The sequence below is a fragment of the Trichoderma evansii genome, assembly GCF_050947405.1.
Source record: "Trichoderma evansii strain SZMC 28006 chromosome Unknown GGI43scaffold_8, whole genome shotgun sequence".
NCBI lineage: Eukaryota > Fungi > Ascomycota > Sordariomycetes > Hypocreales > Hypocreaceae > Trichoderma > Trichoderma evansii.
In genome coordinates, this window is record NW_028145198.1 from 267,263 (window position 1) to 293,202 (window position 25,940).

The 25,940-nt window shown below is 45.0% G+C and overlaps 6 protein-coding genes across 6 annotated transcripts; 3 read left to right on the forward strand and 3 right to left on the reverse strand.

Moving 5' to 3' along the window:
* Positions 1–526: 526 nt before the first annotated feature.
* Positions 527–2,792, reverse strand: GGI43DRAFT_433629 (uncharacterized protein; the record flags this gene model as incomplete). The annotated part of the gene is made up of 7 exons (XM_083209780.1): positions 527–732; positions 789–1,127; positions 1,213–1,327; positions 1,396–1,920; positions 2,029–2,208; positions 2,274–2,381; positions 2,441–2,792. The coding sequence occupies 7 exons, from the start codon at positions 2,790–2,792 to the stop codon at positions 678–680; spliced, it is 1,674 nt and encodes a 557-aa protein (XP_083061169.1). The 3' UTR covers positions 527–677.
* Positions 2,793–3,867: 1,075 nt separating this feature from the next.
* On the forward strand, positions 3,868–7,751 carry GGI43DRAFT_433631 (uncharacterized protein; the record flags this gene model as incomplete). Its single annotated transcript, XM_083209781.1, has 5 exons — positions 3,868–4,275; positions 4,337–4,634; positions 4,690–5,775; positions 5,853–7,135; positions 7,209–7,751. 5 exons carry the CDS (start codon positions 3,868–3,870, stop codon positions 7,584–7,586), a joined length of 3,453 nt encoding a protein of 1,150 aa, XP_083061170.1. The 3' UTR covers positions 7,587–7,751.
* Positions 7,726–9,033, reverse strand: GGI43DRAFT_403145 (uncharacterized protein). Its single transcript, XM_083205760.1, has one exon. It carries the CDS (start codon positions 8,827–8,829, stop codon positions 7,864–7,866), a length of 966 nt encoding a protein of 321 aa, XP_083061171.1. The 5' UTR covers positions 8,830–9,033; the 3' UTR covers positions 7,726–7,863.
* A 2,069-nt stretch (positions 9,034–11,102) lies between these two features.
* Positions 11,103–16,553, forward strand: GGI43DRAFT_403147 (WD40-repeat-containing domain protein). The gene is made up of 4 exons (XM_083205761.1): positions 11,103–12,527; positions 12,576–12,600; positions 12,656–14,252; positions 14,303–16,553. The coding sequence occupies exons 1-4, from the start codon at positions 11,543–11,545 to the stop codon at positions 16,493–16,495; spliced, it is 4,800 nt and encodes a 1,599-aa protein (XP_083061172.1). The 5' UTR covers positions 11,103–11,542; the 3' UTR covers positions 16,496–16,553.
* A 1,627-nt stretch (positions 16,554–18,180) lies between these two features.
* On the forward strand, positions 18,181–21,051 carry GGI43DRAFT_403150 (RNA-dependent ATPase HCA4). Its single transcript, XM_083205763.1, has 2 exons — positions 18,181–18,514; positions 18,582–21,051. The coding sequence occupies exons 1-2, from the start codon at positions 18,389–18,391 to the stop codon at positions 20,880–20,882; spliced, it is 2,427 nt and encodes an 808-aa protein (XP_083061173.1). The 5' UTR covers positions 18,181–18,388; the 3' UTR covers positions 20,883–21,051.
* A 336-nt stretch (positions 21,052–21,387) lies between these two features.
* On the reverse strand, positions 21,388–24,966 carry GGI43DRAFT_357762 (uncharacterized protein). Its single transcript, XM_083202342.1, has 2 exons — positions 24,225–24,966; positions 21,388–24,161 (listed from the first exon to the last, which is right to left on the reverse strand). Exons 1-2 carry the CDS (start codon positions 24,676–24,678, stop codon positions 21,454–21,456), a joined length of 3,162 nt encoding a protein of 1,053 aa, XP_083061174.1. The 5' UTR covers positions 24,679–24,966; the 3' UTR covers positions 21,388–21,453.
* Positions 24,967–25,940: the final 974 nt, after the last annotated feature.

Below are 25,940 nucleotides of genomic sequence, written 5' to 3' on the forward strand. Positions count from 1 at the left end.
AACCAAGCCACTCCGGCTCGTCTATTCAATATCCTCGATACGTGAGAGATAAACAGCTTTAGCGTGAGAACGGATATTTCAACGAGCCTGCGCAAGATGGCATAGCAAGAGAAATTTGGAAACTAGTTGATAAGAACTCTCCCAACCCAAAATATCTCCATGACTTAAGGGCTAAAAACGATTCAGGTTAGCCAGCATCATCCTGAGTATGTCTGCATCAGCCATACTTGGGGCCGATGGACTGTCAAGTCGCCTTCTAATGTTAGCATCCCGGGTATGCCTTGAAAAGCTCTTGAAAACACTATATAATATCCGAGATCTACCGAATATGCTCCTCAAATTGAATTACACCTTTCTTTGGCTTGATCTTTTTCGCCAACCGCAGGATGATTCACCTGAGCATCGAAGAGAGGTTGCCAACCAAACAGCTATATTTCTCCGAGCAATAATTATTAATAATAAATTAGCTAAAATATATATATATATATATATGCCTAGGAGTATTAAAATATTTGTATTTTGAGTGGAGATACTAATCGAAAATCTTTGATACAAAGCGTGAAAGATAGCTCTAGCGCACAATAAAGCAAAATAGGCACAACACATTCCAATTAAAAGCAATTCAGAGCTGTAGATTACCAGCTAATAGTGCATTAGGCGCGTTGCTTCCTAGATCTTCAGTTTCGCACGTTCTGCTGTTTAATTTGCGGAGCAGGTTTTGGCGGATCGGCACTGAGAGTAGTGATCAGCATCATCTTTCTAGAAATTGAAGGAGAGGAGTTTCTTACCCGTTATAAGTCAATCCAACCATGAGGTCTCCCTTGCTGCTAAAAACGGGATCTTTCATGAGGAAGCTTCCCTTGGCTGGGAGGAACAGGCGCTGTTGGTTGGCAAGGGCATACATCAAGTCGGCCTCGGCCTTTGCAATAGCTATGGGAAGACTTTTGTCCATCTCGGCTTTGAACTCGGCTGCCACAACGCTGACGTCTGGGTTCCAATGCAAATTACCCACGGAATTGAAATCATTATTTGTTGTGCCCGCCGTGATATTGAAAACGATGCCACCGTCTTCGACTGATGCCATCGCAATTCCAACAGACCAAGTCAAAACGAAGGTCATGAGAGTACTGGCACCACATCAGCTAACCTATCCAGTATGAGGAAAGTAGAATACAGATGACTTTGGAAGAAATCACACAGGGTTCAACTTACTATTTGTGACGGCTGCCAGTGTCGTGGCTAACGTTAAATGTGAAAGTAGACTTTCCAGTTAACGTTATTTCTTCCCCTCCAGCGCTAAAAGTGAGGGTGCCACCGCTAGGATTTGCTATTTTATATAATCTATTAGTATCTATATCCTGTAGAATGTGTTTTTGCATTGCATGCGGCACTTACAAGAAGTGGCTGAAGGAATATTGGTTGTTTGAGTAACAGTTTCTGAGTCATTGCTGCTAGTGTTATTATTATTAAAGACTTGCTTTGAGGACTGAATTGGGCGGCCTGTCCAAGCCCATTGGCCAGGACTAGTTGAAAAAAAATTATAATCGTTACTGGAAGCACCGGTATCTCCGAAGCTGTAAGATATGTTGCTCGCATATGGGGCATTGGGATCAGTATCAGCCCAGTAGAGTATCGGATCCAGTGGGAAAGGAATCATATCAATGACCACGTTTCGGAGTACAGAAAACATCCACGGCCAGAATAAGGACCGATTCATTACGAAGGTAGCATCGTGCTGGGGATCCACAAATTGACCAGAGTATGTGATTGTTTTGTTTGCAGGGGAGGCGAAATTGGACATCATGAGATAGCACAAAGCGTTACTGTCGATGTTATTTTGATTCGGAGAATTCGGCGTATCCCTCCACGGGTATGTATCGTAATTGATGCTGGTAGGAGGGAAGGTCGGCTGATACTGGTCTATAAGCATCAATAGTCGATGAATTAGTATATAAATGTGGCTCGAGACACTTGCGAAGATCAAGGATTGGCAATGTAGCTGGAAGAAAGAGCGTGGGAAACTCATACCGCTGCTGTCTTGACTCGCCTGTGCAGAATAGCCGAGAATATTACACCCGCTAAGCGACATCGAATTAAGCCAATTATCAACGAATGTTTGAAACGTTGCGCGGGCTGTTACCGATAGATTCATATAATCTTGCTGTCTGTCACCGAAATTGCTCAAACTTGGTTCCCATAGTGTGGTCGCTGAAAAATGTTTAGAAAAATACTATACAATCCAGACACTTTTAATGGGCGTAAAGCGAACTCACACGACGCATCAAGGAATAGCTGTGCCAATGAGAACTCCCAGTTGGGCAGCCCGGCACGATCCTTGAACTGCTGGTATTCAGCGCTGTTTTTGTCAATAGATTTGTTCGCTAAGCATTGAATTAGCATTTGGGGTGCCGTAAGCGCGGCGGAAGGGGGGCGAGTGCACCAATTTTAACCGAAAAGGCAAAAGTCCAGTCGTTTATCTCCCAGTTGATATTGCTATCATCATTTGGGTTGCTACTGAGATAGAGGAGCACAGACCCAGATGTCATCTTGAGCATGAAGTAAAGCATTGGGTCTGAGGTAGTGGTCTGCAACTGCACGGAAGGAGCTCCAATGTCAACTTTGAGATAGTCACCACCACGCATAGACTCCTCAAAATGCTTGAGAGGAGAATCCTGGTCATCGAGCTGTGCCAGCTCCCACATATTCTGGAAAGATGCATTGATGACCTTTTGAGTAACAACAATGATTTGGTCAAAGGGGGTTGGATCGGTAGAATTGATGTAGCTACTCATATTGGCGGCAATTCCTTTGCAGTAATAAGCGGTATAAAAGAAGAACTTATTATATTAAATGGTATGAAATTGTTCGAAGCTTGAGATTTTCTAATTGATGCTTTTTATTGTTGGTAGAGACGTTTTGTTTTAGCATCAGGAAGATTGGCACTTATATAATTACATTGCGACGGCTTCTGCATGCCCGATACATTTACCAGTCCAGACCATGATTTCATTTCTCCCAAGTTCAAAATGTTTCCTAATCGGGTAACCAAGCAACCAGAGCCTTGGAGCCCTGCACCATTCAGTCGTATCACCTGTTTCAGAAGACTATTTTCTTACATTCAGCTTCTATCGTTCACACAGCCCTCATAAAGCCTTGCACTGATTTTGGCCAATCATAAATTTACCGCTGACAGAATTCTGCAGCTAGAGTCACGTTTATTGCCCCAACCGCTTGCAACCAGACCCACCATTGAGATGATGCCTGTCATGTTCTATACGAAGTACGAGCGTCAACTAACCTATCTTGTAGAGCCCCTTGAATAAAAGAGAAAGTAAGCTTATAGCATGTCAGTAGATTTTTTTTCTCTCTGAAGGATTCAATATTTGAACATTAGCGGGTGTTCCAGCCAATGAAACTCTCAAGGGAAACGGGTATCCTGAGATAATATGGGCATGCCGTTCGTACTAAACTCAACATGATAAATTTCATGGAAATAGAAATTCATTCTTGCAGTATTGAACTCGCGTCAGGTGGGTAAAATGATGATGCCGAAAACCCGAATGTTGCACTCAATAATACCAGGTAAAGATGCGATTGGATGTTTGATGAAAAACTATCGAAAAGTCATCACTAAATCATCGGTGGTGCCGTTCGTATTTACCATACTGGCTGTAATTAAAGTTGTAACAACGTATGTCATATCACAAATAGTATAGGAAAGAAAACAACAAGGAAAATCTATATATATCAGTGGCTTCACTTATGCCATGATACCAATCAAACTTCCCACTCACACTTTTTCATAAGGACAAAACCTTATACATAAATATTCTCCAAAGGCGTACATCTCAAACCAATTCCTTCGCCATGGTCACCATCACGCAAGACTCAGAGCTGATGACAAACTATGTCTCAGCCAATCCTATTCCTGCTGGCCAGCAGTTCTCAGTTTTTAGAGATGCTCAGATGGATCCTGCTGTCTTTGCTCTAAGCGAAGATTCTTACCTTTACTTGATAATGGTAAACGACGGCAAGGCAACTAGAATCGATTTTGGAAGCGTATCTGGTGTTGTTCCCCAAGGCGTTCAAGTTCAGGCTTTTGCTGTTGTGCAGGCACCAGATTCGACTCTGGATATCTGCATTGCAACTGCTGGGAGTAACAACGCATCTAATTTCGCTTTACTATACAACATTAGTCTCAATGAGCTCTTTAGCCCTATCCAAAGCACCAAAATAATTCGCGGTAATTTTCCTACAGTTGATCACATCTACATGGTATGTATAACTGTTCAGTGTTCACAATTATTGTATGTAAATGTTAACATAGCTCTTGTAGAGCAACAAATCTACAGACACAAAGCGCACTCTGCCGCTAGCTATGGTGGCGTTCCAAAGACCCGACAGAATCGTTAGTACAGAAGATCTGCGGTTTGTCCAGTTTGGCCAGTCTGCTACACTACTGGGGTCATGGAGCCTGGCTACAAACCCACAGAAAATTGTCGATGTGGTTCTGGGGACATGTGGCCTGGGTGATGGAGCCTTTGTTTTGTATCAAAGTTTCAGTGGACCTATGCATGTGCAGTTCAAGTTTTTTACTGGAAGTATCATGGTAGTAGAACCTGTCTGTCCCGCTGGTATGCTCATATATCCTCCCATATCCCCTCAAGCATACTGACCATAATATTATAGGGGCAACTTGTATCAGCTCATACATTGATCCTACTTCACATCAAAGCATTCTCCTTGTTGGAGGTCAGAATGTTACTGCTTTCAAAGCAAGTGAATACTGTTCTCCCACGGGTAAAGGAACTATCATCGAAACTGGAGACCAAATCACCAGTCTCAAAAATCTTCACGTATCATTGTCCGGACAGACTTTGAGATTCTGGTACACAACTGACCAAGACGCGGTTCACTACTATACGGCAAACAGCACAGCCCTTTCTACGGGCACTGTAGTTCCTCTCCTCCCTGAAGGAACCAGCGGCCAAATCTCGAGTATGCTGTCGTTGAAGTCATCGGACGGCTCCGACCAAACACTGGTCAGCAGTCTCATGTCTGTAGACGAGAGTGGTAATCTTGTTCTTTTACAGCAAGATTCCGTATCACAGCTATGGAAGACATATCCCTTCTGGTATGCAACAGATTTGAATGTTATTGAGCTACAGGGATTTATGCTCCGCATGCACGCAACAGCAACTACTGACGACGAATCTTCGCTTATTCCAGGATGCTGGCTTCACGTCAGCTGCTCTGGTGTTGCACGATGTATCGTCAATGGCAAACACGCTACAATGGGACCTACGGCTCAATGGTACCAGACAGATGCTAAAGGAGTGCTAAATATTTTAATGCAGAGTGATGACGCTTCTTGTTTCGTGTTTTCAGCTGACGCTTACCGCGCTGCCAAGCCCGGCTCCACTGAGACTCCTCTTCAGATCCCAGCTCTGGATCCATCTGTGAAGATGATTCAGAAGCTAGATGGTGTCAGCAGTCCTGATGATGTTCGAGCTCTTAAAAAGCCTGACGGGACACCCTTGGTTTCTCCAAGCGCTTCTGATAGCGATGTTCAGGCTGCTGCAAATTCAATTAAAACATTAGTGGACCAGGCACACCAACGCCAAAATGACGGCCAGCAGTCATTAAAATCTCTCAAAATTTCTGAAGGAGCAGTAGCTTTCTCAGTTGGAGATTTTGTGAATGACATCGAGGGTGGTTGGCATTGGGTTGAGAACAAGTTTGAAGATGCATGGGCATGGGGATGCCAATTTGTTGGTAAGGCATCTCAACTATCTCTTTCACGCTCATATTTTTGAGCTATATAATTCTTGCTAACTTTATTATTCGCCTAGAGGGCGAGGGTGGAAAATTGTGGTCGTTCATAGTTAAAATTGGCGAGGAAATCTATACTTTTATTCTTGACACTGTTTCTGTCATTGTTAAGGCAGTTACTTGGGTTTTCAAGAAGCTTGGCACCCTGATCGAGGATCTGATTGACTTTTTCGGATTCTGGTTCGATGTGGACGACATCCTCGCGACGTGTGATAGCATTGCTGCTGGATTTAATGCGGCTCTTGGCTACGGACAACAGCTACTAGACAAGACCGAGATTAAAGTTGATGGCTGGCTAGAAGAGCTTCGTACCACTCTCAAGACCCAGCTACTGCCTACGTTGCAAAACTACGGCTACGATGGTACCTCCAAGGCCCCCCAAGCCCAGGGCTTCAAGACAGGGGTTTCCCGCAAGGATGCCGCCGCTGTCGCTACCACCACGGATCCAGACACTGACAGCGACGTAAAATCAGGAGTCGCATATAACCTATCAACCTATTATTTTACATATGGTGGCGGTACGACCAATGCTGTCCTTAACGATGATAGCTCTCCTGATTCGGCAGAGGATATCATTCTTACGATGTGGAGTGATATTCAAGACGAGCTCGACACAATTGTCAAATTCTGCGGAAACGTGGCGCAAGATTTGATTAACTTCTTTACTACAAGAGAGTACGATATCAAGTCTCTCGTAACCAAGCTCTCCGCGGATCTTATAGACTTCATGATCGATTCTCTCAAGACTCTTGGAGATATCCTATTCAAGGCTGTGTCCTTGGGCATCAACTTGATCCAGACTCTCTCAAACAAGAGCATAGATATTCCCATAATCGGATGGCTCTGGAAGAAGGCTGCTGGGGGGCGACCCCTTACTTTGCTAAACTTAGTCGCGCTGCTCATGGCTATACCCACAACTGTTCTCTATAAAGCCAAAGTAGGAGCGGCACCTCCAAAGCTTACTGGTCGGTTGACCGCAGATACCTTTGGGCAGTATGTTTCAGGTTCAGCTGATCCCACTTTATCCCAAGACGTCAGCAATTTCACTCTAGCAACAGCCACAAGTCTAGAATTGGTATACGGCGAGTTCAAGACAATTTCTCTTCTCATTGACAGCGTTTTCGAAGGTTCTGGCTTAGAAAGCGTTCCTATCGGACCCATTGCCCAGCTCACCAGTGTGTTGAATGCCACGTCGCTTACGTTCGAGACTATTGCCACTTTTATCAGCTGGCCGGTGAATCAAGATCCTACAAAGCCAGCCCCAGCAGATTCTTCTACAACGGTAGAATTTATTAAGTATTCAGTAAGTTCCCCACCCCAATGCTCGCTTAAGGAGTATCCATATTTCTCGGCGGCCACGTTAACCGCAAACATAGAAACTGGCACTCACACTCTCGAATTTTGGCGCCGCTACCGTAGCAAATGTAGTTGCCAAGGCAAAGAAGGCTGATCAACCAACCATTAAGCGCTGGAAAGGCACTATCGCCGCTGTCATGTCGGTTCCAGCCATATGTGTTGCTCTAACGGAAGATATCAACAACGCAATGGATGGACAGATGAAGACAGATCTCGTTGCCAATCATTTTGTTGAGGCCTTTCTAGAGTTCGGTAAGCAGTGGGGATTTGCGGCTGCCTCATGGGATAACGAGGTTGAGAGTATTGTGATGTATGTTGGGTTGGCTGTGGAGCAAGTTTGCACTTATGGCGGATACGGTTGTAAGATTTACGATTTTGTGGAGGAATACGAGGGATAGGGGATGAGCAGGAGAAACACAGATGGAGGTAGAAATTCGAATTATCCGTCGGATAATTGTTAAAATGAATAAATATAAGATGTAGACTAGAATGTGTATAACTGTATAAGATTGAAGATATCTAGTCTATGAAAAGAGTCTATAATCAGTCTATAATAGATCTATGAAAGAAATGTAATATATATATAAATATATATAAATATATATTTACGAATCAAAGTAGATAGTAAAATTAGATTACTCAAAGGGAATGTCCATTGCCATAGCTCCCGATGAATTAGTTGCCTTGCAGCCAAGCTACAATTGTCGTCCAAAAGATAATATCAACATGCAAATCGTTGGTCGCGAAATCAACAAATTCTTCCTTTGTAAACGGCTTTCCGGTAGTCGGACTGGTCTCATTCAACACATCGGGTTGCTGGACAGCCACAACGGAAATCGGCACCTTGTCGTGATACATCGGGATATAAACGTATGAGTTGTTCATCTGCCCTGGCTTATATGGGATCAAGTCAGGTCCACCAACACCCACACCGTGCTTCGCGTAATAGTTGAAGGAGTCGACGAAACGGTTGTTTGTGTTGTTCCATCCATCAGGCCAGAAGTTGACATATTGCACGGCATAGCTCTTCTTAAAAACACTTGCTGCATAGCCGGCGTTGTCAAGTTCACCCAAGAAATAACCTTCGTCGGTGTAGTTATTCGCATTTACATCCACAGAGATAGATGTCTCCGCTAAATTAAGGCCAGTAATCTTGCCATCAAAGTTATGAGCGAGCTCTTTTAAGAGGGCCTGGAAACGAGAACGCACTCTCGCATTCCATTGCTGCGCTACATAGCCAGTGACCACAAAGTCACCATCGCAGGTAGTACCATCACAAGATGGTGCACTTCCATTGTTGTAGTATGGTGTATTCAGGTATTTTGGGACAGGGTCAACAGAAGGATCAAAGCTTCTGTCTTGAAGCTGAACCCAGAGTTTCTTGCCTTTGAGGCGTACAGTTTCGTAATCTTCAGTGATTTTGGAAAAGTTGTATTTACCCTGAGTTGGCTCAAGGGATTTCCAGCTATATTGAGTTTGAGCTCCAACAATATCGGGTCGATCCAAGAGTTTCAAGGCCACGTCGTCAATTTGAGGACTGTATAGCCAATTTTGCGGCACTGAAGGAGTTTTAGCTGCTGGCGGCGGGGCAGCAAGAGCTTGTCCAGCTAGAGCTGAAAAGGCCAATGGATAGAAGCGCATTTTGACAAATGATAATGAATGAAGAGGTTGCTAAGGTGTCTGATTGATTCAAGGTGTTGCTGAGTGACTGTGAAGAACGGAAAGGACGATAGAGATTGACCAGGACATCAGGTTTTATATTAAAATTCAGATCAGCTCTCTACACCGTACACCTACCTGCATTGTAACGTTAATCTCACGATGTTCGTTGTTGTTGACCCTTTCTGGAGGTAATACGAAGTACGAGCAACGATACAGCAGCTGAGTATCCACCGGGCTTAAGCGCGCTACAGGCTTTGATACGTGCTGCCCCACAACAAGAATAGTGCCGCCGACAATGGCGCCTCCGAGAATGGAGAATGGCGTCTCCGAGAATGGTGTGCCCGACAACGGTGCGGCAGAGCATAGTCTGCCGCAATCTGCCGCAATGGGAAGTGCATGCAAAATGATACTGGATTGGTTCGACCAGACAATGTGACAATAAGGGTCCTTCGGCGAGCTCCTTAGCGCTTATGATGGTGGTTTTATCAGGCGTCATAAGGTTTGTCTGCCGGCAATACATGATTCAGGACACGAAAATCGGGATACGAAAGTCATCGGGGAATTAAGGAAAATTTCCTTCGGCTAATACGAGTTCCCAGGGTTTCTAGAACGCTTCTTAGCGCTCGTGATAGTAATCAAGTGAGAAGGCTTTTCTCTTGTATTTACTGTTTATGGAAACAAAAAGATGTTATCTGTCGGTAGTAACAATTGTGTTTTATATCAATGCAGTTGTCTCGCTAACAAGCCTTCTATGTAGCATACAGTTTTAGTTAAACATATTTAAAAAGCACGATAGTTAAATATCAATATTGTTGTTTAGTATTACTACAGAGCTGAAAGCTGAAAAGACGCTATCTTTGATGTATGAATAGGGGCAGAGTGTAATGCTGGCCGATCTTCCGTCGTTTCGCAAGACAGCCCGTTTTTAAAGTAGCATATATTCTATTACAATTAGAGAAATATTCTAAAATGGGCTAATATATAAAAATAGATGTTGATTCTCATCCAATCAATTATTTTGTTATTAGCGATTCAATTTACACATTTGGTTTGTAGGTAACCTCCCCTTTTCATAATTGGGTATATTGTCTTACTGGAGGCCTCTCCAGGGAATGTTGAAAGCCAATCAAGTTCTTACTCCAAGGGAATTTATCTTTTTCATCCTACCCACCTGCATAATGAGCCCGTTCGCTCTGCCTTGGGTAGCCAACTATTAGCGCAGGCCTCACAGTTGAGCTCCAACAGTTTGAGGCGTCTTTAGTTGGAACAAATCATCAAATACTTTTTTCCTATCTGAGTCAAGTTTTGGGGGAAGAATACGTACGTAATTCTCAATCAAAGGCCATAAAGGCATAAATAAAAACAAGAGGGGAGAGGGGGACATGAAAAACGGGAGCATAATCAATAATTAACTTCAGGCAGTTATATACTGCGCTTCAAACATTTGTAGCAGCATCCTAACGTATTGCAATTATAATTATAAAAATAGCATAAATATGATTAAATAAACTAACTCGCTTACTCCGTTTGGTCCAAGATCAGTAGATGGGCGCTCCAAAACACGGATTACGAGATTGCTCGGACCTTGTCCCCCCGAAATTTATCTGCGAGGAACAAGAAAGATGCGCGGTCTGGACGAACAATTCCACAACTACTTTAACTGTATCTTTCACAAGCTTGCCCGAATATCTCGCAAAATAGGAAAACAGGATGACCGTCTTAAGAAAACTATTCGGGACTGCGATATTGCAACTCAAAACTGTGACGGGACAATACAAGGTCTCGGTAAACCGATGGAAAAATTTTGTGTGGCAGGCCAGTCAGACAAAAGCAGAATCTAAGTAAGCCAGGTCAAGAGGACAAAACCCGATTACACGAGAGAAGATAATTTGACCTTGATAATCATGGACTTTGGGAACGCTTTGAAGTTGCGAGGAAAGATGGTACTAAACTACACGGCTGATGATGAATTACGCTGTCATTAAAGTTTTTTCATAGACAACAGGACAGATGCTTTTGTAGAAGCAGGACTTGAGTGTAATTCAGCACATATCTTAGTATATACCTACTTTCGTGCAGTGTATAATACAGTAAAATAGTATATCGCACTGTAAGTGTCTGGTTTCACCTATTAGTTAAAGAAGAATCTAGCATCTTGATAATTATAGAACTATGTTATAACTGAAAGTAAAAGTATATGAGAGGGGAGTCAGGCGAAATTCAAGTGGAATAAGTCATTGGAAGATGCGAGAAACAGGGATTAGTAGTAGTAACTGTAAGAGAATGTACATGTAGCGACCTAGAGCTATAGTATTCGCCATATGGATGTGCTAGTATCCAGAGCATCTTTTCGATATTCTTAACTGATACCAATAGTGTAGAAAAGACGCATCCGAGCCCTTTGAAATGAATACCCTCGAAGATTCAAATCCCATCAGACATCCCGTGGATCTCGAATATTATAGCGCACCATATCGCTCACGAGATGCGCAACTTACCCCGCTGTGTATGATAACTGCTCTGACACTATAATACCGAACAGCTCCACTGGCAGGCATTATTGTTGAGCGCGAAAAATCGCTTGCACGTCGTCTTTTGGTTCTCGCTGCTGGTTTTAACCTCCTTCTATCTCAAAGCCCTGTTGCAAATATTTCTCGGTCAAGATTCCGATCTCGATCCAGATGCCGCAGTCATGCCAGATCCTCAAATTTATACAGTCGGCTGGATCTGCGCCATCACTACCGAGCTTGTTGCTGCGCAGTCCTTCCTCGACGAAGAGCACGACGATGTTCAACCAGCTGCCACAAACGATAATAACAACTATGTCCGCGGCAAGATTGGAAACCACAATGTCGTGATTGCTGTTTTGCCCCATGGGGAATATGGCACAGCCTCTGCTGCAGCCGCCGCAAGAGATATGCTACGAAGCTTCCCCAATGTGCGAATTGGATTGATGGTCGGTATCGCAGGCGGTGCACCAAGCCCAAAGCATGATATACGATTAGGCGACGTCGTAGTTAGCAGCCGCAATGGCGATAAAGGCGGTGTATTTCAATATGATTTCGGCAAGACTATACAGAACCAATCTTTTCAAGAAACAGGCTTCCTTAATCAATCACCGCCGGTGCTACGGACTGCAATTGGCGTACTTGAAGCCCAATACGAAATGAATGGCCATAATCTCGAGGATAATATTGAATCAGCATTGAAGAAAATTAAAAAGCGCAAGAAGTACTCGCGCCCGCCACCAGTCACTGACAGGCTTTATCGATCTGACTTTATTCATCTGTCTTCGGTGGACCGCTGCAGTGAAGAATGCGGGGATGATCCCTCTCGCCTAGTAACTCGAGGCGAGCGGGACCAGGAAGATGATTATCCTGCAATTCATTATGGGTTGATTGCCAGTGCGAATCAGTTGATGAAAGATGCAAATATTCGAGACAAGCTGGCGGCAGAGAAGGGAGTTCTCTGCTTCGAGATGGAAGCCGCCGGGTTGATGAATCATTTCCCATGCCTTGTGATCCGTGGCGTATGCGACTACTCGGATTCTCACAAGAACAAAGAGTGGCAGGGTTTTGCAGCTATGGCGGCGGCCGCCTACGCGAAAGATCTTTTGCTTCGTATTGCTCCTAATAAAGTCGAAGAGATGCTGAAGGCTATTGATATACTAAATTCAGGTTAGTTTCGTCCAAACTCGTAGAAGACTAAGGACTGAAAACAGGTAGTTCACGAGGACACACAGATTATCAAGCAAGTATATGCCCAGAACAATCGGCAATCAATATGGCTAACAATGTATTGCAAGGAACGTTGTAGCTTCCCTTGATACAACATCATCCTTTAACCAGCTTCCAATTGCCGAAGGGGCTTCGTTTGACTCTCGAGCCGAGGAAGATAACGCGACATGTCTACCCAATACTAGGGTCGACTTACTTGAGAAATTATCCAGATGGATTGTAGAACCAAGCTCTAAACCAATATTCTGGCTCAACGGTATGGCGGGAACGGGTAAGTCAACCATATCTCGCACCTTGGCTCAAGCACGAGCCAAGTCAAACGATCTCGGTGCTAGCTTCTTCTTTAAGAGAGGAGAGGCTGATCGAACAAGCCTCAAGAGTTTTGTATCAACGCTTGCTCGCCAATTGGCAAGAAATGTTCCAGGGCTTGATGTCCATATCAAGGCTGCAATCGATGTCGACTTAACTATTGCTGATAAACGAGTACAAGACCAATTTAGGAGACTCGTCATTGAGCCACTCTCGAAAATCCCCAAGACTAAATCGTCACTTGTCTTTATTATTGATGCTTTGGATGAGTGTGAGCGAGATAGTGATGTGGCGCTACTCATTCGACTTTTCTCAAGCGCACAGAGTCCTGGCTCCCGACTCCGAGTTTTTATAACCAGCCGACCGGACCTTCCTATCCGCCTTGGATTTAACAGCATTAGAGGTACCTACGAAGACCTAGTTCTCCATGAAATTCCGGCACCGACGATTGAACATGATATCACGGTTTTTCTTCGGCACAAATTGAGCTTGATTAAAAAGGAGTCTGATCAATTTCAAGAAGGACCAAAACTACCACAAGACTGGCCCGGTGAGGCAGCTATGCAGAAGCTTGTTATGATGGCCATCCCCTTGTTCATTTTTGCAACAACCATTTGCCGACTAATAGGCGACTATAGACTGGGTAATCCACAGGGTCTACTAGATGAAGTTCTCAGCCAGGAAAACAGGGATGGCACCTCTCAGCTGCACATGACTTATTATCCAGCTTTGAAACAACAATTCCCTAGCTTACAAGATCATCAAATCGACAAGCGTAAGAACATTATCAAGAGTTTCCGCCTAATCGTGGGCACTATTGTAACCCTTTTTCAACCTTTGTCTGCGGCTTCACTGTCTCGACTCCTTGATATTTCCGAGGACGCCGTGGCTGATAGACTAAGATTGCTCCACTCGGTTTTAAATATTCCAACGGATCCCAAATGCCCTATACGACTGTTACATCTATCATTTCGAGATTATCTCATCAATCTTCAAAATATGAAGGAGAAGGATTTCTGGATAGATGAAGGGCTGGTGCACCAGAATCTAGCTAGGCATTGCCTACTCATTATGCGTCTTCATCTACGAGAAGACATATGTAACCTCCAACATCCAGGGTCACCTCAATCTACCATCACGACTGAGCGAATTAGAAGGCATGTCCCGATAGAACTTGAATATGCATGTCTTTACTGGATACAGCATCTAGTGGCTGGAATCTTTGAGTCAGATATTGGTGACCAGGTTCATAGCTTTCTGAAGGAACATTTTCTGCATTGGACTGAGGTAATAAGCCTTATTGGAAGATATACAGAGGGTGTTCCCTTGCTCGGAATATTACAAGACTGGGTAGAGGTATGTAACGCCTTCTATGAAGATGAAAACTTACCAACGTTATATACTAGGGAGCAAAGGAGCACCTCAATCAACCGCTAGCAGATTTTGTTAAAGATGCGATACGTTTCTTACGCTCCAACTTTGCTGCTATCAATGATACGCCGTTACAAATCTATTCCTCTGCATTGCTCTACACTCCCGGAAAAAGTCACGTTAGGGTTCAATTTGAAGATAAAATACCAAGGTGGATTTCCCTCAAACCTATGGTAGAAGACAACTGGGACCCATGTCTATTAATATTAGAGGGTCACAGGGATACACCTACGTCAGTGGTATTCTCACACGACTCCAAGCTAGTCGCATCGGCCTCAGGGGATACTACAATCCGGATCTGGAGCACTGAAACGGGTGAATGCAAGCAAATCTTAGAAGGCCATACCATGTCTGTTTATTCTGTGGTATTCTCTCACGACTCTAGGCTAGTGGCATCAACCTCAATCGATCAAACTGTCCGAATCTGGAGCACTGAAACAGGAGAGTGTAAGCAAATATTAGAAGGCCATAGCAATGCTGTATGGTCTGTGGTATTCTCACACGATTCCAAACTAGTGGCATCAGGCTCATTTGATAAAACTGTCCGAATCTGGAGCACTAAAACGGGCGAATGCAAGCAAGTCTTAGAGAAACATGACAATTCAGTGGAATCAGTGATCTTCTCGCACGACTCTAAGCTGGTGACATCAGTCTCATATTATAATTCAGTCCGAATCTGGGACACTGACACTGGAGAATGCAGGCGGGTTTTGGAGGGCTATGGCGATTCAGTCCAGGCTGTAGAGTTATCTCACGACTCTAAGCTAGTGGCATTCGCCTATAAAAATAAAACAATCCGGATCTGGAGCACTGGTACAGATGAGTGCAAGCAAATTCTAGAGGGCCATCTCAGTCGGATCCAGTTCATGGAGTTCTCGCATGACCACAAGCTAGTGGCATCGTCTGATGGAGTCATGGTCAGGATTTGGAATGTCAGCACAGGCGAATGTAAAGCCTTGGATCACAGCGATTCAGCCGAGTCAATATCGTTTTCACACGACTCCAAGCTAGTAACAATAACCTCATCCAATAATAAAAAAGTCCGGATCTGGAGCACTGATAAAGGTGAGTGTAAGCAAGCTCTAGAGGGTCATAGCCGCCAGCTCCTATCAGTTAGATTTTCTCATAGCTCTTCGCTGCTGGCATCAACCTCCGAGGATACCACAATCCGGATTTGGAACACCAATTCGGGCGATTGCAGGATTCTAGAGGGTCATAGCGATTTAGTTGGCTCAGTGGCATTGTCGCATGACTTTAAACTGGGGGCATCGGGCTCAGATGATAATACAGTTCGGATTTGGAGCACTGATACAAGCGAGTGCGGAGTTTTAGAAGGCCATTCCAATGCTGTCTGTTCTGTGGCATTCTCGCATGACTCTAAGCTTGTGGCATCAGCTTCATTCGATTATACAGTCCGGATATGGAATATTAATACGGGCGAGTGCCAGGTTCTAGAGGGCCATACCGGTATAGTCAATTCGGCTATATTCTCACATGACTCCAAGCTCGTGGCATCGGCCTCATCTGATGAGACAGTCCGGATCTGGAGCACTGAAACGGGTGAATGCAAGCAAATCTTAGAAAGGCATACCGAGGATGTTAACTCAGTGGCATTCTCACACGACTCTAAGCTGGTGGCATCAGCCTCACATGACAAAACAGTCCGTATATGGAGCATTGATACAGGCAAGTGCATTACTCTGGAAGGTCATAGCGATTCCGTCCGTTCCGCGGCATTTTCACATAGCTCCAAGCTAGTGGCGTCGGCATCAGATGATGATACAGTCCGGGTCTGGAACATCGACACGAGGAAGTGCATGCAAGTGGTCCAAGTACCATGTCATACTGGAAAGCTATGCTTCAATGCCAATGACGCATACCTTTCTACAGATGATGGAAATGTGGCATTGGTTCCTCTACCTAGTGCTGTATCACTCAATCCACCTTCTTTGATATGCTCTTCCACAATTGCAAATCTTGCTATCAATAAGGAGATGTCTTGGATTACTTGGCGCGAAAGGAAGATCTTGTGGCTTCCAACAGAATGCCGTAAGGGGGAAGCAGCTGTCGGTGGATCAAATGTCATTATAGGATGCGAGTCAGGGAGAGTGCTTTTGATACACTTTTGCATGGAGGAGCTTGATGCACTAACCGGTCAATCTTTCTAGCCAAAGAATCTGAGCTCAAGAGCAATAGGTTGTATTAATTGAAAATTATACTGTAAAATCACGCTTGCCACCTTGGTGTATTGTTACATAGTCAGCTCTGATTCTAGCTCTTTCAACGTAAATGCTATAACTATGATCAATCAAATCTTTTACATTGTTATAGTCTGACAGAATGGCAAACTGTTATACACACGTATTGTCCTATTTGTACGTGGAAGCCTGGAGGAGAACAGAATGGCAAACTGTTACACACAAAAACAACACATAAGTATTACAGTAGTCTGTTACAGTATTAGGCCAATAGGACAAACAAGTACCTGAATAGTAATCGCAGTGATTCTAACAGAATCGGCTGTTTTAAAAGGATCCGCCTGTTACGTTACAGGAGACCAGGTATAACAAGAATCATTTATACAGCTACAAACTTCCTTGTGATACATTATTAAAAAGATAGAAAATAGTGATTTTCTAGTTTTGGTTTTCCTCTTAGTTGTGGTGCTGCGTATGATGACCTTTTCTCTTTGTTTGTATGATTGTCCATCAGAAGTAGTGAGTATATACGAGAACAGCTGCTTCAACATCTGGGCTCGGCTATTAAGCCGTGGAAATCTGCATAACATATCGGTTACAATTATCTACTACATAATTGAAAAAATAAAAATAAAAATATTTATGATGCATGGACTTGATTTCATATAATTGTCCGAGATCGGAGATATCTAAGACGGGAAAACTATCTCCTGAACAGCATTCTCTTGCCAGGTAACAAGGGGCTTCAACCCGTCTAGCCAAAACCTTGTCGCCACACAGTAGAACGTCACCAAAGAAAAAAGGCTTCTTCTCGAAGAAAAAAGGAAAGCAAGAGATAAAAAGAGTCATTTTATTGCACCCTGGCCGTTACTTAGCAACAGAGGCGCTTCCAAGTCCCACTTGGTCCCCTATCACTCTACTTGCAAGACCCAGCTGTGACATCCATCACGTATACAAACGATTGTTTAAAGGTAGGCAGGTATATAGGCTAACATTTCAGCGAGTCATTTCAACAAACAGGATTAATATACCAGTTGCAGGGCGAGAGGTTACGTTACATATCCCTAAGAAGCGCTCGGCCTTGAATTATTCGCTTTCTTTCTTGAAGAGTTCAACGCTTTTCCCTATCGTGAATCCACAATTATTCTGCTGCTCGCGCAAATTCTAGCCTAGTACAGAGTATCTAATACGCAAGCTGTTTTCCCAGGACACTAACGATCTGGCTTTGCAAGCTTAGTCATAGGTGAGTGGAGTAGATCGCAGGAGATCTCGGCATTTGGTTGCGAAATGTGAATTCAATTGGCACTTTTTCAGAGTTGCTTCTCGTCTTATTTGTAGATATAGATAAAAGGCGAAAGAGAGAAAATAGTCGGATGAAACGAAATCTTCCTACTTTTCCCTTATCATATTCCAATTACAAACTTTGATTCATCTCAAAACTAAAGGTTTTTCTTTGTAGAACTCATATGCTTAGCGATATAAGATACGTAGATAAATTACAGTATTCTGGTATCAAAGACGCACGTTTTGCTTTTCACCCCTACGCGGCTTTAATAATACAGATAATAATTCTACAAAATATCTAGTCAAATTTCTTTCAAGGGAAATGCGTTGAATATATTTTAGTCGACTCTGAAAATGAATGTTATTTGCTACGTGACGCGCTCGCAACGCTACACAGCCTACCCTGTAATATGTACTGGTCCAGGTATATTTTCTCTTATCGATAAAGATAAGATAAGACGGCCCCGACAAAAAAGTTTCCGTTATCTCTATACATTGTCGAGGCTCCAGCGCCAGCGCCTTGCATCTCGACTTTGATGAAAATCCTTATTCGTCATAGCATTTGCTTTTAACCACACAATGCCTTCAAGAGCTGCTGCGCGGCAGCCGCCAAAGCATAAACCAAACAAAACAGAAATCAAAAAGCAAAAGAGGAAGCGCGACCATGAAGATCTGCAAAAGATTGATGAGGCCATCCAAGAGCTGGTGGGTTGCATGAAGCGCAAGCAAATTTTGGTATGCATTCTCTCTGGCTGACCACAATTATGTACAGGATCCAAAATCTGGCAAGATAAAAACCTTTGCCGACTTGTCTTCAGCAATTTCCCCCGCGACAGCATCCGGCCTTCATTCATCGCATTTCACGAATATGACGGAAATCCAAGAACAAGCGATCCCACTGGGGCTGAAAGGGAAAGATATCCTCGGTGCAGCAAAGACGGGTAGTGGCAAGACGTTGGCTTTCTTGGTCCCGGTGTTGGAAAAGCTTTATCGTGCGCAATGGACAGAATTCGACGGCCTCGGTGCGCTCATCCTCTCCCCGACTCGCGAACTGGCAGTTCAGATTTTCGAGGTCCTGCGAAAGATTGGTCGACACCACGCCTTTTCAGCTGGTCTGGTTATTGGTGGAAAGAGTTTGAAGGAAGAAGCTGAGCGATTAATCCGAATGAACATTCTTGTTTGTACTCCAGGACGAATGCTGCAGCACTTGGATCAGACGGCCGGCTTCGACGCGAACAACTTGCAGATTCTGGTGCTAGACGAGGCTGATCGCATCATGGACCTGGGATTTCAATCTGCGGTAGATGCGCTGGTTGAACATCTGCCCAAATCTCGCCAGACCCTCATGTTTAGTGCCACACAGAGCAAGAAAGTCTCAGATCTCGCCCGACTTAGCCTCAAAGATCCCGAATACGTCTCTGTGCACCAAGATGCAACATCAGCCACTCCCGCCACTCTCCAACAACACTACATTGTCACACCCCTCCCCGAGAAGATCGATACTTTATATGGATTTATCAAGGCGAATGTTAAGAGCAAAATCATCGTATTCCTTAGCTCTGGCAAGCAGGTCCGGTTCGTTTACGAAAGTTTGCGTCATCTTCAACCTGGTATCCCGCTACTCCACCTTCACGGTCGCCAAAAGCAAATTGCACGATTGGAAATTACAAACAGATTCACGGCCGCCAAGACGTCATGCCTGTTTGCTACTGACGTGGTTGCGCGAGGCATCGATTTCCCGGCTGTTGATTGGGTCATTCAAGCAGACTGTCCTGAAGACACTGATACATACATCCACCGAGTCGGACGAACGGCCAGATATGAGAGCAATGGTCGTGCTGTTCTCTTCCTCGACCCTAGCGAAGAAGAGGGAATGATTAAGAAGCTAGAGCAGAAGAAAATTCCCATACAGAAAGTCCATGTCAAGGACAAGAAAAAGAAGACTATCAAGAACAATTTACAAGATATGTGTTTCAAGAACCCAGACTTGAAATATCTGGGCCAGAAGGCCTTCATCAGTTATACCAGATCAATTCATCTGCAGAAGGACAAAGAAGTGTTCAAGTTTGACGCCCATGACTGGGACGCCTATGCTGCGAGCTTAGGTCTGCCCGGAACCCCACAGATCAAGTTCCAGAAGGGTGAGGATATCAAGAGGATAAAGAATGCGCCTCGTCAAGGCATGTCGAGCGATTCAGAGTCTGACATGGACTTGGATGGAGCGTATGACAAGAAGAAGAAGGACAAGAAGAAGCAAGAAGTGCGGACGAAATACGACAGGATGTTTGAGCGAACGAACCAGGACGTTTTATCGAGCCATTACTCTAAACTTGTGTTGGATGGAGGTAAAGCGGCTATAGAGGGTAGTGATGACGACGAAGACGATTTCCTGGCTGTAAAGAGGCGATTAAACGACGATGATCTTGATGCAGTCTCCGGTAAAGCACCAGTCAGTGGCGCCAAGGTCATAGAGCTAGGCGGCGACGACCTCTACGTCGTCGACTCAAAACGCCGTGAGAAGGCCCTGCAGTCCAAGAAGAAGATGGCCAAATTCCGAGGCAACTCCTCCAAACTGGTCTTCGACGAGGACGGCAATGCACACGAAGTCTACGAGCTCCAGGACGAAGAGGACTTCAAGCAGCAAGGCCCCGCAGATGAACAGCGACAGAAGTTCATGGAGAGCGAAACGGCACGTGTCAAGGAGGCCGATGTGGACGACAAGCTGCTCGCAAAGCAGAAGAAGCGAGAGAAGAAGTACAAGAAGAAGGAAAGAGAGGCCATGGAGATGGCGGGCGGAGCTGATCCGAGACTGGAAGGCCCTGGTGACGGAGAAGATCCGCTGGCGCTGCTGCGTTCCCTGCCTATGGCTGGGGAGGACCGCAGTGACGATGGCGATTCTGACGCTGAGCCACCGAAGAAGAAGGCCAAGAAGTGGTTCCAGGATGACTCAGAGGACGAGGATGCCAAGAAGAAGAGCAAGGGCGGAAAGAGGAAGAAGGTCTTTGAGGTGGATCAGGAGCCTGAGACACTTGAGGACTTGGAAGCTTTGGCTGCGGGCTTGTTGGATAATTAAAGGGAGCCTTGTCGTATACCCTTGGGTGTGGTTGTTGTTGTTGTTTATATTGTTGGTTATATATGGAGGGGATGTAATTTAGAGCATATTATCATATTTAGATGTAAAAGCATTGAGAATTTTCATCACAAAAGGAAAAAAGAACCGAGAATTTAGAAACATTGACCTCGCCTCACATGGACAACATTAGCAACAGTACCAACAGTATAAATAACGAACGAAAGCCTCCAAAGCTCCTGAATGCGAATCTCTATTGTTTCATTCAAATACGTACGAAAATGCCACATTCTCATCTGTACTTTATACAAGACTTGAAAAAGGCATTTCTTTGCGTGGGGTATTCTTCCTTTAATACTAGTTCATCTCTCTCTCATCTGCCTATCTGTAATTCCGACCCTATTCTGCGTACGCCTGGCTACCAGAAAGAAAAAAGCAAATAAGATGCTTACCCACTAATAAGAAAAAAAAAAGGGGGGGACAAAATTCAAGAAAAGATCAGAAAAAACGCTCCTGTGACGCCGCCGAATGCATTATTTTTGTTGTTGTATTCCCCTTGTCTCTCCTCGCCCCCTCAATCGTACATATCATCTTTGTACCCAAAGAGGCGAATGCGGTAGAAACATGTGTGATTCGGAGCACCGTAGTTGCTAACAGCCCGAACAATCACCTGGTCAGTCTCTGCGTTAAGAGCCACGAGTTCGTTGCTCAGACGGTGAACATGAACGCCGTCATGAAGCTCTGCGCCCTCATAAACGAACTGAGAAACCTTTACAAACTGTGAAGGCAGGTCAGCCGGCGTATAGTTCCAGTCGAATTGATCTTCTGCATAATGTGCCGCGGCAAAGTCCAAGAGACGCTCTCGCACAGCTCTGTCCTCGACTTTGATGTATACTTCGATTTGGCGAGGTCGAGCACCGGGGTTTGTCGTCGCGCCGGGCAAGATGTGTTCAATGACAATGTGCTGAGGGATGATTGAATGGCCCATGATCACGCTCAGCTTGGCACCATGTGGGTTACCGCGCTTGTTAACCTCACGCGCAGCACACCAACAATCACCGTCGTCATGCCAAGGGAGGAGAGCTTCTATAGGTGCATATGGGTGAGCACCCTTGAGGCCTTTGTCGTTTAGATATTTCGCATCGGGCTTAAAAGTCGTAGATGTGTGTCTGGGATCCACAATCGCTCCTGCGCCGACTCCAAAGTAGTTGATTTGATTCTTGAGATCAGTATCCCAGTGTGCACGAATCTGACCCTTGGCCATGGCCTCTAGGTTGAGATCGGCAATAGCTTTGCGTATTGATCTGTCAACAAGCTTGGTAACTTCTGTCCGCGTTAGGATCGAAGAATCATCCTTCTTGGCCAGCTCCAGGGAGTCACGTATCTGTTGCTCTAGCCTGGGCTGCAACTCATTGATTTCGGCCTTCATCTCAGTCCAGTGAGCGGCAAACTCGTTCTTCAAGTATTGCAAGAAATATTCACGAGTTACGACGGTACTATCGCTTTTGTTGCTCTCAACATGCTTCTTGATTATCTGATCAAGGCGCTTATCAAGGTCCTTATCTGAGAGAGACCCGGTGATTTTCATCTTGTCAAGGATGGGTCGAAGTGTTTGCTCAACTCTGCGATGATTGTCGCCTGCCCATGCTTCCCACATATGCGGTAGCTTTTTGGCAACTGCATCGTGGCCTTCATTGATTTTTGAAGCGATTTCCGGACGTCCTGCCACCCACGCGGCAATATCCTTCCATTGCTTCTCTGTCGATGGTTCGTAATTATTGCCCTTCTTATCCAGCATCGGGAAGCTACCGTCTTTCTCAATCAAATCTCGCATGGCATGCCAAAATTCCTGTGTGATAACTGGTTTTCCGTCTTTGAGCTCCATGTGCACTACCTTTGGGACGACATTGTTTAACTTTTCGATTGAGGACTCGTGAAGCTTCCCAGCACCCTTCATCAGGCGGAGATCTCGTAGTATCTGGTCGATTAGATCCTCAAACTCAACATACTGGTCACCTCGTAGCTCATCTAGTCCTGGGAATTCATCCCACGCGCTTCGCGAAGACCAGGAAATAGACGGAATGAAGCTTCCAATTCGAGAAGCAAGGTCTCCAAAGTGAGGTGGCGATGGTATTGAAACTGATGGAATTGAAACTGATGGAATGGAAATGACAGGTAGCTCATCCAAGCTTGGTAAGTTGGCGATGGCAATGCTGGATAGGACCACGGCCAGTAAAAGGAATGAAAAGCCACTGACGGTGTATAGTAGTGCCTCGCCAATAACCGAGAGCCGCTGCCGTAAGGAATCCGAGAAGAAGCCAGAGAAAGAGCTGGTGACGCTCTCCATCATGCTGCTGAAAACCCAGTAGATGGCCTGTAAATATGTGAGAGGATTAAATAACTGTTGCCAGTTAATGGAATCGTCGGTGGCTGTAGAATCAAGTTCTGAATCCAAGTCAGAGCCAAGATCGGAAGATGTAGTAGAGTCGCTGTCTCTGTCTCTATATTGTGTGCCACTGGGTTGAGACTGCGGCCTGTAGCCCCAGGGGAACAGGGACGCGAGAATCCGCCGCAAAGTTCCTTGACGCATCTGCAGAGCGTAACTTTCCGCCTCTCGGATATTATTCTGCACGGCATCATCCAATTCGCTGTGATCTGAAGCAAAGCGAGGGCGAGGTTGCCTTGCAGCAGTGGCTGAAGGCAAATGGGTAGAGCTGCTGACATTCCTTCGAGTAAGAACTGCCCGTTGATCCGTGTCTTGTGGTTGATTTACTATATTTGTAGTTGTGGGTGGTTTATGAGCGCGTGCCCTCGCTGTAGGTTGATTTTGTTCGATTGGCCTGCTCGTGCCAGTCGTCTGACTTAACTGAGAGTCAGACTCAGGAGGACTGACAGGCCCAAGAATCCTCCCTCCTAAAAGGCTCTTGACGGCGCTCCAAGCTCTACTTGGAGCCGGATTGACTCGATCTGGTGTGGTTTGATCATATTGGTCTTTTGTTGTCCCCAGAGACGAAACCTGCGGTCGGCGGTGATTTGTCGTTCTGTTTAGCGGAATAGGTTGGAGGACTGGTTTTTGTTGAAGAGATGGTAGTGGCGATAGTCTTAATGAGGCATTTCCAAAATAATCGGCTTCCGCGTTGAAACTGCGTAAGTCAGAATCATCACTTTCGGTGGGAGTGAGTGCCCCATCCTCGTCATCGTCTTCTTCCTCGCTCTCATTCTCATCTTCTTCTTGGTGGAATGATATATCAAAGGCTACTTTTGCCGTGGCATTTTTGTTTGCTGTAAGGGTGATTAGTTATCGCATTCCCGGCCAAAGTAGACCATTCATTTGAAAATACGTACCTGACATTGATGAGGCTGAATTCGGCATCGGGCCACGGCTGCTATTGTGTAGGCCACGCGACTGTTGATTTGGCCTATCATCCAAGCTCAATTCTGACTCATTGTCGCTTAAGGTAGGTTCCCTGGTGAGATCATATCGAAGAGCCGTTTGTGAATTTGACTGAAGTCTCTGCAGCTCCCTGTCTTCTTCAGCCTCCCGAAGTTCTTGTCTCTGAAGAACATTGTTCATAGCCTCCTCCAGGCTCAGTGGCATGCCGTCATTGCCGAGGCGACGTGGGGCTGAAGGCTCAGTTGCAGCCCCGTACGCATACTGGCGCCTTGCGCTGGGCGCACCTTTCAAAGCAGGAAGATTTGGTTTTTTGAAATCTTCGACTTGCGTCCGCGTGGGCGCCCTCTCAGCAGCTCCGCGATCCCTTGACCGTAGTCTTCCTCCTCGGCCTCCTCCATTCATCATGATAACAAAGTGAAAAGTCTTTAATCTGAGACGTAAGAAATGAGGGAGCAGTCGTTGTTGAACAGGATATAAAATTTGGTGGGTATCGAAGATGAGAAGGCGTGAGGGCTGATATCTTCAAATAGCAGCGAGTCCAGAATGAGATTGACAGAACAAAGGCGACCGTGATCTAATTTTGTCTCAAGCTCAAAATCCAAGTTTGTTGGTGGCTGGGCCCCAGATTCTTTGTGTCCTTGCCAAGATGAATCCTTACTGGGCGAGAGCTGCGATCAACAAAGAGCATCTTTGTTTAGTTTGGGCACGATGCATGACACCCGAGCGGGCGGTAAGGAGACGTTGAGGCGCTCGCTTGGTTTGTATCTGGGCCAAACAATGAGAGCTTTGAATAGATTATGAGCAAGAGCGTGAGAAATTCGTTTTCGGAATTCGCAGAGTTGCCTTTATCGTCTTCTTTTTTTATGAGATGCCTTTGAGCCTAGTTTGCGCGGACAACTTCACTGAGGCGCGCAGGTAGCGTGACGCGCCGAGGCTTAAGCGGCGCATTTTGGGCGAAACATCAGGCACGATTCATCACGGTCACGTGCGCGTCAGGAGATTGTCCATTACGAAGTACTGCCAGTATGCAGCGTTTTTAACGTGGTGCAGGAATTCTTTTCTTTTGCTGAGGGCTGTAAAGCTGTAATTTTCTAAATATTTTTTTTCTATTAATTGATGAAAATGCAGTTGGCCAGCGGCCCCCAGCCATTTAGCGCATGGCGTCTCGGCGAGGGTCTTCAGCGCGCATTGCCCTGCAGCTATGGCGGGCTTTATTGTTACTCTAGATAGAGCAAGGAAGCACAACAGGGAACATTGGAGTACCGCCATGAAAGGACATGAGATACATGTGATTATAAAAACAAGTTTCATGTATATGAGCTAATATATCAGCGTAAATAATACAAGTGTAAGCTAATTCTGCGAGCGCGGATCTTGTCGACTTTGAGAAATATCAGAATCGGAGTCTATCAAGAAAACAAGGCGTACAGGGGGCATGTCAGTTATGATGATGTGCGTCTCATCTTAAAGACAAGCATCAGCAAACGCCAATGATCTGCAGGCAACGCAAGCTTCACATCTTTATCTTTCTGAGGTGTTAATTCAGCGTACTGCATAATAGCATCAGGGGCGATGATTTTTCTTTGGCATGAAATTAAAAAATACCATGCAGGGAAATGCATCATTGCAAGTCCATACAAGTAGAGCTGAGCACAACTATGGAGCAA